The sequence below is a fragment of the Neofelis nebulosa genome, chromosome 12 (genome assembly GCF_028018385.1).
Source record: "Neofelis nebulosa isolate mNeoNeb1 chromosome 12, mNeoNeb1.pri, whole genome shotgun sequence".
In the NCBI taxonomy this organism is placed as follows: Eukaryota; Metazoa; Chordata; class Mammalia; order Carnivora; family Felidae; genus Neofelis; species Neofelis nebulosa.
Genome location: NC_080793.1, coordinates 20,502,410 through 20,517,095, shown reverse-complemented (window position 1 = coordinate 20,517,095; position 14,686 = coordinate 20,502,410). Strand labels below are relative to the sequence as shown.

Here is a 14,686-nt window from a genome sequence, read left to right as displayed (position 1 = left end):
TTGGTGGCCAAAGTGGAATTGTTTTTGTTTCAGGGACAGAAAGGGGACCCAGGGCTCTCACCAGGAAAGGCCCACGATGGGGCAAAGGTAGGTTTCCAGGGACCCCAGCATTGAGGGAAGCGGGGGAGAGGACAGTAGGGAAACTGCCACGCCCTGGCAGAGACCGCCGTGTGACAGAGGCAGGGGTGGGAAGTGGCGAGGGAAGAGTGTGGTTTGGTGTTTGCGTTGAAGTCCTTCAGCTGTCCCCATGCCAAACCCAAGGTCTTTCCCTGTACCTTCTTTGGGACTGCAGCCAATAAAGCCAACAAAAGATTTGGCCTATGGACAAACCCTTGGTGAGTGACCTTTTGTGTAATGCCCTGCATTTCTGCGGGGCCCTCCAGGTGACCCTTGGCATCCAGAAGCTTCTTGGGAGCATACAGCCAGGAAGCTTCCAACAGACATTCAGAATCCCCTCTGAGGTTAATTCAGGTGGACAGGTCTGTGGATTTCTAGGAGGTGGGCCAGAGATTCAGGGCTCCCTAGCTCTGAGGGCCATGAGACCAGAGTTTCTCGGGGAAGAGAGAACGCTTAGGCCAGAGGACTTCATCTATCCCTGAAGCACTCCATAAACTGATTAAGGGGCTCGAAGGAGCACAGGACAGGTAGGAACAGGGGAACCCAGACTTTAAGGACCCCCCGCACTCAGACATACGTATCTTGGAAGGAACACGCGAGTCTGTCTGGCTTCCTTCTGGACACAGCCCAGGAGCCCTCCTGATGGACAGAACACTGCTTCTCAACCCAGCCCCCTGTGCTTGGCCACACAGAAGAGGCAGCTCCCTTTGATTTCCCCAAGAGAACAGTGGCTCATTCCTTCACACCCTCCCTGATAATTGTTTCATTCAGCAAACATTTACTAGGTACAGACATCCACATCCATGCCCATTTGCTCCTCATTGAAACCTTGTCATACAGGACCGATGGGCCCAGCTTGCAGATGAGAAAACAGAGGCCTCAGAAGCCTTTGCTGGAGGTCACACAGCTGGTCAGGTGCAGAGCAGGATTTGTAGCCGGGTCTGACAAAGTCCGGGGGCCCGGGCTTCTCTCTTGCTCCTGGGTTGTCTGTTCTCTGGTCTCATGGCAGAAGTGCCCCCTACTGGGTGACTACCTTGCCCAGCATGGATGAGGAATGGGCAGAAGGGAAGGTGTCTCAGGAATGCAGAGAGGGCAGATCGGAACGGGACAGACAAGTTGTGTGTCCCCTGGGGCAGTGGTTTTCAAACACGGTTTTAACAGCACGCCTTTCCCTAAATGCTAGCTTGTGCCAAAGTCCAGTGTATGAAGTAGGTCAAGTGGAGTGACTGGGTTGGTGGGGAGGGGCTGGGGATCTGCCCACTCGGCCGCCCTCACGCCCCTCAGAGGCCTCTGGGCCTCCAGGAATCCTGTTCGCAGACAGCTGGCCATACGAGGGCACACCTGCAATTTCACGAGGGTCTCTGCTCCCGTCCCCTGCCTCACCCCTTTGTCTGTGTTTTGCAGGGCGACGTGGGCTTGCCTGGGCTCTCTGGGAATCCAGGACCTCTTGGACGAAAGGTACACCTTGGTTTCAACGCTTTGCTTTGTCCAGTGGGTTTTCTCTCTAGCTTCCCAGCTTCTCAGCTTCTCTCATCTTCCGGGACTAACAATGCTAGTGCCTATTCCAGGAAGTCCTCCTGGAGCCCCAGCCTGTAGGCCAGGAGCCTCCACTCTGCTCCAGGACCCTTGGCCCATCTTAGTTATTTTCCGCGTCTCCAAGTCTAGCCTCACCGACCAGGGTGTACGAATCTGGTTTGTCACTCTCCCTGATGAGCCGAGCACAGGGCCTGCGCGTAGTAGGTGTTCAGGAAACGGGGGTGGTGGGGGTGGATGATGTAGGTCAAGGGTCCACTACTGTTTGCAAGATCGCTGATGGGGTTTCCAGTAGGCACATCGGCCTATAGCCGTGTCTTCAGCTTCCGCCCTGGCTCCTAGCTGTGGCTGCAGCCACCCTCTCTCTGGGCCATCTGGTTCTCACCTGGACCGATGTGGTATCTCCTGGCTCTGTCTTGTCCTTGCTCTGAGGGTCCCTGTGGCACAGGGGGACTTGGAGTATCACGTCCTCTGCATCCCCTTCACCCTCCGCGGCCAGATTTAAGGCCACGCCATAAATCTGAAGAGGCCAGACCCAGACAGGAGTCCGTGGCTGTCTGTGAGCTGGGGAAACATGGTATTTTCTGGCTCAGAGAACACAGAGGGACTCCCTCTCCCCACTCGCTTCCCCTCCATGCTCCAGTACTTTCTGATGGATGAGGTGTGAGTGGAAAAGTCTCTTTCCAGCACCGGCTCATAAAGCAGCCAGTGGTGGTCTCGCTCTGCGTGGGGGTGGGAGTCCAGCAGAGGTGGCAGGAGATGGGAAAAGCAGACTAGACCAGCTCCTGCCTGGGTTCCAGGGCTCCCTGCTCTCAGCAGATGTCTATGGGGGCCCAGGGCCCCCATCCGAGTGGGACCAGCTTACCTGAGAAGGGAGAGGCGTCTTTTCTAAGCTGAGGAAGAGCCTCCGTGCAGTTGGAAAACTGGCAAAGCCATTTACGCCGAGCCCCTCAGGCCCTGGCTGAGGCTGACACGCAGGAGTTTGGTCTGTGGCAGACCAGGGTCACCTGCTTGTGGAGGGAGGTGGGCAGAGCATGGGGCAGCGTGGGTCCCAAGGCAGGGACCCCTGACCAAGTGGTGGGAGCCGGGGAGGAGGACCGATGGGCTAGAATAGCACCTAGAAACGTCACTGTTGGTGAGCACTCTCTCCTCCCAGGAGCGTCTTTGGTGACAACAGCAGCCACTTCATCCTGATCCTTTTGCGTGGCTTTCCTGCATCATCTTGAGTGGGGAGCCTTGGGGAAAGGGGACATCAGTGGGTGAGGGGTGAAGTTAGCGTTCTGTTTGCTCACCAGCACATTAAATTTGGTTGTCACCTCAGTGTGATGCCAGTTATCCTATTTATTCATTTATTTAACAGCATTGGTAGAATGCTTATTCCGTGGCAGGCAGGATGCAAGGCATGGGGCGGGGGGCTGAACAAATAGACAAAAATCCCTGTCCTCCCCAGAGCTTGCGTCCCTGTGTGTGTGACAGGGAGACAGATAATAAAAAGAAAAACAGTAAAAATAGAAGGACAAATGGCGAATGGGCAAAAATCGGCAGGAGAAAGGGAGTTTGGGTTGGGGGGTTCCCATATTCAATAGCATGACAAATTAGAGGGTGTGCAAAGAGGGACTGTCCTTGGTCATATTGATGTCTCACAATAGCTTCCAAGAGTTAAAGCCGTATTATGCCTATTTACAGCTGAGAAAACCGAGGCTCAAATAGACATTCATTCATTCATTCATTCTTCCAATCGGTTAGCAAATATAGACGTAGGTACCGGGCCCCATACTGACCCTGGGAATGAACTCATCGAGGGCCTCATGGAGAATGAAGTCTATAACGGTGCTTCTCAGCCCCACTGTGCCTTAGAACCAGTGGGGGGGCTGTGGACCCCACTGCACGGATTCTGGTTCATTTGGTGTGAATGCGACCCAGGTACAAGATTCCTAGCTGCAGCTGAGACCGAGGGCCACTGATTTAATGGAAATACCTTCTAGGGTCGCTAAGCCGCAGAGCTGGGATTTGAACCCAGGTCTCTGGCCTTCAAGCTCTTTCTGTCTGCACAACGCCGATTGAAATAGCTTCTCAAATAAGAGTGGGACCATCAAGTGACAAAGAACCTCCCCACCTGAGAAGGGTCATTTGCCTGCCATCCAGCTTGCTGAAGGCCTTTGCTGGGCCAATTCCCACGGGCTGGGCAGGCCGGCAGACCAGGCCAGAGAGACCCGGACGGAACCCAGCTCTGTCCCCTCTCCTGCTGTGTGAGCTTGGGCAAGTGGCCTCACGTATCTGGGCCTCAGCTGCGTCAGGGAGTGGTTGGGATTCAGGGAGAGAGGCTGGATGAAATGAAATGTCACATCTGGCATGGGGCCAGTGCTCGGTAGGTACCACACACCGATTTGTTGAATGAACAAATGATCGTGATGACCACGAAGGAAAAACACCGAGGGTCTTGCCCCTCTGGTCCCATCCATCATCTAGCCTGGTTACCAGGTAACCACCCTCTGCTAGTCAAGAAGGCTCCCAGACCCCCATTTGCACCTTGGGAGGGTGTAGTCCTGTGCCGTCCCTAGTCTGACCCTCCTGCTTTCTTCCCTTAGAGCAGCGCTTCCCAGCTGGGGTGATGTGGCCCCCCGCCCCGGAGAACAGGTAGCGATGTCTGGAGACAGTTTTGGTCATCAGAGCTGGGAGGGGGAGGCTACTAGCTTCTCACGGGTGGAAGCCAGGGAGGCTGTTGAATATCCTATGATGCACAGGACAGCCTCACAGCCTCCACGGCAGAGACTCACAGCCCACAGTGGCCGCGGAGCCGAGGCCAAGAGCAACTCTGCGGCGTAGAAGCCCTTCTCCCGATCTGACGTGCCCTGGACCTCCCTGCTTCCCTGCCCTTGGCACGCTCTCTCTTCCACACTCGTCTTCACGCATCTGTCCCTCGACCCTGTTCTCAAACACCGTCTTCTCCAAGAGCGCCTCCCCAGCACCCCCAGGCAGAAATCACGCCTCCGCCCTCTGACCATCCAGCCCATCTTCTCAGCCCCTTTGGGACTCCGGCAGGAGACTCACTGGTGTCCTTGGCACATTGTCAGCTGGAGCAAGTGCACAGAGGACCTGTTCATCCTTGTTAACTTGTGTGGGGCTTAGCACAGTGCGGGACACACGCATCTGCAGGCCTCGGAATCTCTCTTAACACACGGCCCCACGTAGACGTGACTCATGGTAAAATTGGTACTCAGTTGAAACTTCCTCCCGGCTCCCTCTTGCAGCCGTCACCCTACCCACGGGCCTTCCTGATGCCCCCTGACTTGGCCACTTCCATGCAGAGCCCCTGCCAAGAACCTTCTCCAGGCTCCCCTGCTGCTGGGCTGCCCTGGGCTTCTGGGGCCCCTGCCCACTGCTCTACTCCTGTTCTGCTGTCTAATCCAGTGCCTCCTTCAAGCCCGTTTACAATGCCACCCCTTTCAGTTGGCCGTCTACACTGTCCTAGCACGTGGTGCTTCTCCCTCATTCCACTCAATATGTGTTACCTTCTAGAAGGTGGGGAGTGAGGTTGTTTTGTTCACCAGTGTATTCTTAGTGCGTAACACAGGGTCATCCTTGGGGCTCAGCAAACCTTAGTTAAATGAATGAACCAGTGGATGAATGCGTGAGCCATACAGAAATTGTGTCTTCCTGCCCGACCTGTCTCAGGTACCCCCTGAGCAGACTTTGCTGTCAGATGCCTGGCTGTGTCATGAGGGACCGTGCTTTTGGACAAACCACACACTTTTGAATCTTACAACTTCTGAGCCAACACAATGCTTTATGATTTTTTTTAATGTGTATTTATTTTTGAGGGACAGAGTGTGAGTGGGGGAGGGGCAGAGAGAGAAGGAGACGGAATCCGAAGCAGGCTCCGGGCTCTGAGCTGTCAGCACAGAGCCCGACGCGGGGCTTGAACCCACAAACCGTGAGATCATGACCTGAGCCGAAGTCAGATGCTAAACCGCCTGAGCCACCTAGGCACCCTAACACAATGCTTTAAGAGGCCAGCTGGGGAAACTGAGGTTCAGAGAGGAGCAAGGACTTGGCCAGTACCGTGTAATGAGTCACTCTGCCTCCTGGCGTGTTTCTTCCTCGCTGATCCTTTCTGTTAAATGGGGCTGTGTCTGCTGAGGCGATAGAGAAGTTTTGTGAGGAGTTTGCCGGAGTGCTAAGCAAGTATGGTGAGTTCCATTTTACTGCAGGAGAAGCTGGGACCTTGCACACACTGAGGTGGAGCCCGGAGGAATGGCTGAGGTCTAGGCACGCATTGCTCCCCAGGACCCCCAGGCAAAAGCAGGACCCCCCGCCTCCACCCTCCCTGCCCAAAGCCCAAATAGCATCCCGGCCGACGGGGAGACTGTCTGCAGCAACAGTGAGGTGATGTCTGGTTTCTCCTTGTGCATTGTAAGCAATGATTAATCTGGCTCCCCAACCAAAATATAGACCGAGTTCTATTATAAACACGGGTCCTGTGGAGACCCGCCTGCTGGGCAGCCAGAGGCCCCTTACAGATTCCGTGGTCCCTGGAGCTCCCCCGAAGCATCTGCTCTCCCCTAGTACCAGCCACGCACCTATCGCACACGGGGAAATCACTGCCCGTGGGTCCACCTTGCGGTTACTGCCCACCCCGTAATTGCTGGGGCCCAGGAGAAGATAATGGCTTAGATTCTTCCAGGTCCTGGGGCCCTGTCATTTGAAGCTATTTGGCTGGCCCCAGCTTGGTAAACAGTGTCAAGGTACTTCCAGGGAGCATAGGAACCTCCCCCACCCTCACCCCATGCCTTGGCTGTGCTCAGTCTCTGCTGCTCTCAGCCAGACAGGAGAAATGGGTGTTCACGGCAATGTTCAAGGCCCTTTAGGGTGTGATGATTGGGACAGACCTAGGAATCGTGGCCTTTTGGACAAAGCACAGCCCAGTGGGTCTCGAGTCCTAGGGAACAGTCTGGGCTTGACCATAACTTGCTAAGTAACCTTGGCCAAGTCCCTTCCCCCTGGGAAGTTTCTCAGGCCTGTCCAATGACAAAGGTGGTCAAATTGATAGCTTAGGTCCCTTTCACCTCAGATATTCCAGGGTTCCATGACTGTCTTCTGTCCTAGTAATGCTGCAATGATCCATATGCTCTATCCCAGGGACGAGGGTCTATAAGGGGGTCTTTCCTTGTGTGGCCCTGTGGCTCTTCTAGGTGGGCCTTGGGCCTCGGTAAGTATGTCTTATCCCATGATTGGGTGGTTAGGATATAGAGATTGGAGTCACAGCCTGGCATTGCCCCTGGGAAGCTGTGTAGCCTCAGGAAAGTCTCTTTACCTCTCTGAGTCTGTTTATTCATCTGGCAAGTGTGCCTTATAATTCTTACTTGCTAGGGGGTGATTGCAAGGAGTTGATGAACGGATGTATTTATTTAAGGCTTTAGTACCAGGCCAGGCAAAGGGCAGGTCACTGCCCACGTCCCTGAAGATCATTCATTTCCTTTTTTCTGTGTCCTGAGTAAAGGGTTTACTTGAAATCTTCTGAGATTTCACTGGTGGTCCTTCTCTGCTGAAGTGTTGCTTTCTAGCGATTTCTTTCTGGCTGCAGGGGAAGCCAAAAGAGCTGGTGATGCTCAGGGACTCCCTGGTTCCCTTTCATGGTTCTCTTGGGATCTTTGCCCCGTGATTGCATTGGCTCTTTGCAGCAACCCGAGGCCGGCTGAGAATGTCAGAGTGAGGCTCAGAGAAGGCAGTTGCCTGAGTGGAATCACACAGCCTGAGCTCAAGACTCGATTCCGCTCTTCGTGGGCAGGGCTTTGCTTGCTCTTCCTCACGTGCAAGTTCCAAGTGGAGAGAGGCTAATAAAGGCAATTACATGTGTCATATTATGACACGTCCCTGCTCCAAATCCCCCTGTGAGTTCCTGCCATCCTAATGCCTTCTGCGCTCTGGCTTCTGGCCTCTTCTTAACCACCACCTCCCAGCCTCACCCCTCACCCATTCTGCTCCAGTCACATAGATCTTGTTCTTCCTCAAACCCACCAGAGAGCATTCTTGCCTCAAGTCTTTAGCACCTGCTGTTCCCTCTGCTTGGAACACCTTTCCGCCCAGAGCTAGCTCAGCTCATTTATCTCTTCGAGTAGCCTGCCCTGCTGCCCACCTGTGGTCCCACTCTGTCCCCAACACAGCCTCTCTCTGTCGTCTGACTCTGCTCACTTTTCTTCATAGTGTTCGTCACGAGCATGGGTGCACCATTTTTAAAATTTTTATTTTATTTTTTTATTTTTTATTTTTTTTTTTAACATTTTTTATTTATTTTTGGGACAGAGAGAGACAGAGCATGAACGGGGGAGGGGCAGAGAGAGAGGGAGACACAGAATCGGAAACAGGCTCCAGGCTCCGAGCCATCGGCCCAGAGCCTGACGCGGGGCTCGAACTCACGGACCGCGAGATCGTGACCTGGCTGAAGTCGGACGCTTAACCGACTGCGCCACCCAGGCGCCCCTAAAATTTTTATTTTTAATCATGGTAAAAACCATACCACATAAAATTTACCACCTTAACCGTGTTTAATGGTGCAGTTCGGTAGTTCTAAGTACATTCACATCACGGTGGAACCCAACTCCAGACCTTTCCTATCTTGCAAAACTGAAACTCTCCGCCCACGGACACAACAACTCCTTATTTGCCCCTCCTGCAGACATTATCTTTTATATTTATTTGTTTTTATATCACCTTAATTAGACCATAAACTCCATTAAGGCAAAGGATGTTGTCTTCTCATCACCCCATGCCTACAGTGGTACCAGTGCATGGAAGTTCAGTGTTCGTTGAATAAATGAATGAAATAGGAAGGTCATGATGGTAACAGCAGCTGGTCTTTACAAGTCCCTTGAATTCAACACCAGACATGGTGCTGGGTACTTTCCACATGTGTCATGTGATCCATAGGCCAACCCTTATATTTCCATTTCCAAAAGATGAAAGCAAGGCTCAGAGAGGTGACCTCAGTGGCTCCAGCTCGTAGGGCCATCCAGTAGCGAGGCAGGATGGTTCCAGATCAACCCGAAACGAGAGATCTTAGCCACTCTGCACACGAGCGGCCGGCTGTAGCCTATGCTTCTGTTTGCTCAACGGGGGAAAGACCATGTGCCCAGGGTAGAAAACTCTCCCATGTTGCATCAACCTCATGGGCCCCAAATGAGATGTAATCATATCGCTGAGCAGTCCTGAGGTATGAGTAGGTACAGGAGGAATGCTTGTAAACTCCCCAAACGTCTTGGATCAAACCAACTCTGCTGTTTGTAATTAAGAGTCCTGCTTCCCAGGGGCTTGCGGGTGGTGCTGAGTGTGTGTGTGTGTGTGTGTGTGTGTGTGTGTATGTAAATGCATGAACTGTACATGCCCGAGGTGGCTTCGGGTGTCAGAAGGAGCCAGTGGTGAGTGTGAACCCTCTGCTTCTTAGCAGTGGGACTCAGAGCAAGTTCTTGGGGCTTAGTTTTCTCCTCTGTAAAATGGAGATGGGAATCCCTGCCTCCCCCTGCCCCATACCTCATCTGGCTGTCATAAGGGCCAGAGGAGGTCATGGAGGTGTAGTCTTGGGTGAACAGGAGTGCACAGAGGGGGTCCACAGGCTTCATCTCATTTATCACCCTCTGGGGGAGCCATAGAACGTTGGAGTTCTCAAACACCAGAGCTAACACCGTTGGCTAAGGTCCAGAGAAGGCTAGAAACCCACCAGGGTTGCACAGCAGATGAGGGCTAGTGTCTGAACCAAGCCCTGGGCTCTCTGTGTGAGGGGGCCTAATGGAGATCTGTGTGGCTGCCCTCTCTGAAATGGAAACCCCTGCCTCGTCTTATTTTACAGCTGCTCTAAGGCGATGGAAGCTTGAAGTCTGGGGTTTCCCTTCAGAGAGCCCCTAAGTCTTAGGACATGGCTCGAGTGGTTCATCCCTAGGGCCACGTGAAAGCACACACTTGTTTGATTCTTGATCTAACACCTGGCCGTGGACCACGGGGACAGAGGGTCAGGGTTAGTACTCGCTCGTTGCCGGAGTCCTTCAGGCATTTGGGTGGCCTCTTCCTCCCCGGAACGAGAGCTGGGACCAGCGGGTTAATGTATTTTGGTTAATGTATTTGGTCGGTATGTGTGAGATCTTTTCTGATAGGGGGCTTGTGAGGAGGGGCAGATCTTGACCCAGATCCCAGCATTACTTGGTGGTTGAGCATATCCCAGACCTGAAGGTCCTAATTGGCCCACCCATCCCTTGAGAAATCACTCCACCCTGGCTTTGGACGGGCTCACCCCTGCGCAGATTTGGAAAGGATGGTTGGGATACAGCATCACTCCACTGCACGTGCCGTATCCCAGTTCCGCTCCCAAAGCCCGCCAAAAGGGCGAACAACTCTACTGATGGCTTCTGGTCTGAGAGCCATTGGTGGCAGAGGAAACCGCAGCAACCTACCAACCTTGATGGACATATGTCCATTCGCTGGTCGCTGAACACACACTGCACCCCTGCCTGACGTCCACAGAGCAGGCAGTGCTGAAAAGGCAGGCAGGGAGGCTGGGCCTCTGCCATCCGGTCCACAGGCCCAGGGGTGCCTTCCCTGGGCTGATGTCGTTTCTTCCCCCCACAGGGACACAAGGGCTATCCTGGACCGGCGGGGCACCCTGGAGAACAGGTGAGGGCCGCGGCCCCAGCTCTGCCCTGTGTGCTCTCCACCCACTCCAGCCCCTGCCTGCCCCTGGCCTCCTCCCCCGGCCCGGTTCCATGAGTGAGCCCCAGAGCCAGGCAGCTCTGCCTCCCATCCTGCTGGGGCCCCAACCCTACCCCACCTCTCCCCCAGCCACAGCTGCCTGAAGGGGCTGGAGTCCATGCCGGCCTGGCGTTGGCATGAGCCACTCGACTCCAGTTAGAGCCATGAATAGCTGGCCTGTTCCGGGCGATGTTAGGGGATATTATACATGTCGCCACGGGGTTTGCAGGAATTTGGGCTGTGCTGGCCCAAGTCAAACAGCAGCTCCTGCCAGCGTGGGAGAGCCAGCCAGGGCTCCTCAGAGCTTTCTCAGTCCTGGGCTGCTAGCACAGGGGGTTTTGTCCTTCTGAGCTGGTCTGACCGGTTTCACAGAGGGGTGGGCTGTGGGGGGGGTGCGGGTTGTGCAGCAGGCTGGTGGCTTCCCCTTCCTCCTGATTCATCTCACATTCCTGCCCTTCTCTTTGTCCATTGTAAGCCTCAGTCTCCCACAGCCCCCCAGACTCAGAGCTGGGCAAGGTCCTCTCCTTTCCTTATGTTTCTCTTCGTTCCTTTACAGGGGCAGCCAGGACCTGAGGGCAGCCCAGGGGCCAAAGGTTACCCTGGCAGGCAGGTGCAGTATATGGCTTCTGGAAGCTCGGTGGCCATGGTGGTGTGGAGATGGCCACGGGTGCCCCCCCCCAGGCAGAGGGAGGCAGCAGGCTGGGGGCTGAGGAGCTGCGCCCGCCGGGTGGGCACTGAAGAAAGGGCTGTTCAGGGGGCTGGACCAAGGAACCCTCTCTTTGAAGGCAGTAGGGCACAGGTTGCTCAAAGAGAACAGAAGAAAGGCCTCTGGTGCTGTGGGGGTGGGGCTCCAGAGGCTCCTCCCACTCAGTCCCCCTGCCCCCCACCTCTGGCCACTCCCTGGGACTCTGACGAAGAGGTGAGGGCCTCAGGGTGAAGACCGCAGGTCTAAGCCCACTCTCCTTCTACAGAGGGGGCAGCTGAGGCCCAAAGGAGACAGGATTTGCCCTGGGTTGTTGGCAGCAGGTAGGACGTTTCCATATGTCCTTGCCCCTCTGTGTTTTATGCTGCAGGGGTTACCCGGACCGGTAGGAGACCCTGGCCCCAAAGGCAGCCGGGTAAGTGGGCTTTGGCAAGTGCCACTCAGGTGGGGCCCTGGGAGGTCAGTACCCGCCCCCCTAGCAGTCCTGATGGGAGGTCAGGGCTGCGGGGGTCTCTACACAGTGTCTGCCAGGGGGGCTGGGGCTCTGCCCTCGCACCTGAGTGCTCTCTGGAGAGCAGAGGGCGGCAGGGCGGGCAGGTGATAGGGGATCCTTGAGCCAGGTAAACCGCTTGGCTCTCGTGCCAGGCAGACTGGGCAGCAAAGGTTCTGCTGGGTGCTCGGCCAGGGCCCGGCTGCCACAACCAGGCCCGGGCTGGCCATGCCCCCCCAGCACATCCCAAGTGCTAGGTGACCTAAGTTAGGGCTACTTCGTCGCCATTAGAATCCTCAGAGGCCTCTCTCCCGCTCCCCTCCCGACTGAGGTCTGGGGAGACCACCCTTTTTTAGAGAGCAGGGGTGGCTGATGGGTGATGCTACTCAGGCCCGGAGGCTAATGGAACATCTGCTCTCCCTCTCCTGGAGCAAACCCTGAGTAGCCAGCAGCCTCACTTTGCCCATCTTTACAATGGGAGCGACATCCGTTCCTACCTCGAGCATAGTTATGGAGATACCAGGAATTTGGAAGCAAGTGCTACTGAAGAGGGGCAGCGGGTGGGGGCTCCCAAGTGGGCTGTGGGCCATGGAGAGAAGGTTCTGGGTGCACTGAATGAGGGCAAATGGAGTTTGAAAGAGGAAGAGATGATATGGTGGAATCCCATTGTCTACATACAAGGAAACTGGATTCATGGTCGGGACGTGGCGCCCCGGTTTACTCTGCATGCCTACAGCGGGGCTGGGATGGGGACCCTGTGTCCTGAGGACTAGACTGCTGCCTGTCAAAGAATGCTCAGCAGATGGGTCGTACAACCTCGGTCAGGCCGGATCAGGTGTGATGTGGCCTCCACTCCTGAGCCAAAGCTATTTATGGCCACAGTCTGGACCTTAATCCCTGGGGCTGACATGTGGCTGTTAGAGCATCTGGGAGGTGGGCAAGGTCCTCGTTGTGTGGTGATATCGGTGACGATGTTGATGGTGCTGGTGACAGCGGGGGCTGCGGAGGCTCCTGTCCTGGGATGCTGGGCCTCCTTTCCTTCATCCAGCTGTTCCCATGCACCGTGGCCCCAGGGGCAAGCTGATGACATCTGGGGCTGCTTGCTGTTGGCCATGCTGATGGCATCTTGAGACCACATGTGGGGAGAGAGCTGATCTGGCCCCTGCACCCCGCTCTCTGGGTCACAGGGCGCTGAGCACCCTGGATCAGCCGGGGCCACTCAAGCCACCCTCCCAACCCTGCCACCACCGGCCCCATATTTATAAAAGAGAACGCAGGCTTTGGAATCCAGGCGGCTGGCTTTGAGACCTGCTGTGGCCCTCAGCAGCTGTGGGGTGCTGGGCAAGTTGCTGGACCTCTCTGAGCTCATTTTCTCATCTGTAAACCTGGGATATAGGCCCTGGTCAGCAGGATCAATAAGTGTCCCTCATTACAGTGATGGATATTTACCAGAATGCCAGGAAGGAGACTCAGTGACCTCCTGACCTACTTGGGAAGAAGGGATGGCTGTGAGCCTGTGTGGGCTGCTCATTTGTGGGAGGCAGTGTAGCCAAGGGGGTAGGAGGCCTGCCCAGGAGGAGTCAGTTGACTCGAATTCAAATACCGGTTCTATCATAGTCCAGCCGTGTGACCCTGGGTGAGTCATTTCACTTCTGGGTCTAATTCACACCTTTACAGGGGGCTGACTGGTAATGCCTGCTTCTGGGGAGCGGGCGTAGTGAGGACACGGTAGATGCTTCATTGCGTGCAAAGCCCCGAGAACTGGGCCTGGCATGTAGTTTGTGCTCAGCAAATGTTAGCTTTTGTTAGCATTATCATTAAATCATTCCACAAAGATCAAGAGAGTGCAGATAATGATAGGAGCTCTGGGCTGGGTCCCCTGCCCTTGAGAAGTTCCCAAACTAATGAGGACATGAAACATGGACACAGATAATGAAGATACATCGGAGAAAGTGGTAAATCCTATTGACTGAGGAGCAAATGCGGTGTGTGGGTGGAGGGAAGAGATGGTTTCTGGCGTGAGGCAGCAGGGGTGCTTGCCGGAGGAGAGAGAGCATTGGAGCTGGGCTTGGAAGGGATTGCTCTGCCGTCCCTGGGGTGGGCAGGGCAGGTGGAGGGCACCTGGAATAGAGGCCGGAAGGTAGAAAACCAGGTGCATGCCAGGGCAGTGGGCTCCCGGCTCCACTGACTACTTGTGTGGCTTCCTTGTCCGTCCACTGGGGGAGCAGACAGCCAGTGTGCGGTGTCCTTGGGTGGGTTGAATGCTGCTGCATACGTGTGCCGGGCGGGACATCGGCGTGCCGGAGTGGCAGCCGCTGGGACTGCTGGCGTTCAGGCAGCCACGGCTGGGTGTGAGCCCCGTGTCCAGGGCCTTTGAGGCCTGGGAGGAGGCATCGCAGGAGCCACGGGCAGACGGCAGGGTCCCTCAGAGCGGGTGGAACCTGCTACCGCTCTAGCCTCTAACCCAGCCAAGAGCTTCCTTTCTGCAGGTCCAGGAGCCCCGGTGCGGGGCGGGCCTCCCCGCCGCGAGCGCCCGCGCCCTTCCCTGGCGTGAGGGTATGTGCCTTTGGACTACATCGTGGAAGCCAGCACCATGCAGTCCATGGGCATATACACTTGCCTCAAGGCCTGTGTCATCGAGGAGCCACGGGAGCCGCCACTGCCACCAGCGAGGAAGAGGAGCCTGGGCGTGGGAGGGCAGTGAGGGGCTGCGGGGACGGGTCGGGCCAGCCACACCCCACCGCTCGGTCCCTCTGACCCCCTACCTGCTCTTTCCTAGGGCTACATTGGACTCCCAGGGCTCTTCGGCCTGCCGGGGTCTGATGGAGAGAGAGTGAGTATGCCTTCTCTGTTTACCTCCCACCCACCTACCCGCTCCCTCTTCCGGGAGAAGTCCTGGAGTCCCTCCTGGAGGAGGTGCCCTTGAGTTGAATAGGAGTCTGCCAGGGGGTCAAGTCAGGGCAGACACCTTCCATACATAAAGGGATGGTGTGTGCAAAGTCTGGGGAGGTATGATAACTTGGCAAGTTTAACAGTCCACACAGTCGAAGCTCTGAGCGCGAGGCCGGAGTGGTAGGAGACAGGTTGGATGGAGCACCTGGGCAAAG

At 55.7% G+C, this 14,686-nt stretch overlaps 1 protein-coding gene across 7 annotated transcripts in view; it reads left to right on the top strand.

Moving 5' to 3' along the window:
- COL27A1 (collagen type XXVII alpha 1 chain) overlaps positions 1–14,686 on the top strand; it is a 140,577-nt gene that overhangs the window by 35,238 nt on the left and 90,653 nt on the right. For 6 of the 7 annotated variants that reach the window (XM_058694403.1, XM_058694406.1, XM_058694407.1 and 3 more), the window contains exons 6-11: positions 34–87; positions 1,522–1,575; positions 10,267–10,311; positions 10,943–10,996; positions 11,460–11,504; positions 14,359–14,412. In XM_058694403.1, coding sequence (XP_058550386.1) covers positions 34–87; positions 1,522–1,575; positions 10,267–10,311; positions 10,943–10,996; positions 11,460–11,504; positions 14,359–14,412 — 306 coding nt within the window. The remainder of the gene's footprint in view (positions 1–33; positions 88–1,521; positions 1,576–10,266; positions 10,312–10,942; positions 10,997–11,459; positions 11,505–14,358; positions 14,413–14,686) is intronic. The other variant, XM_058694405.1, reaches the window with a different exon arrangement.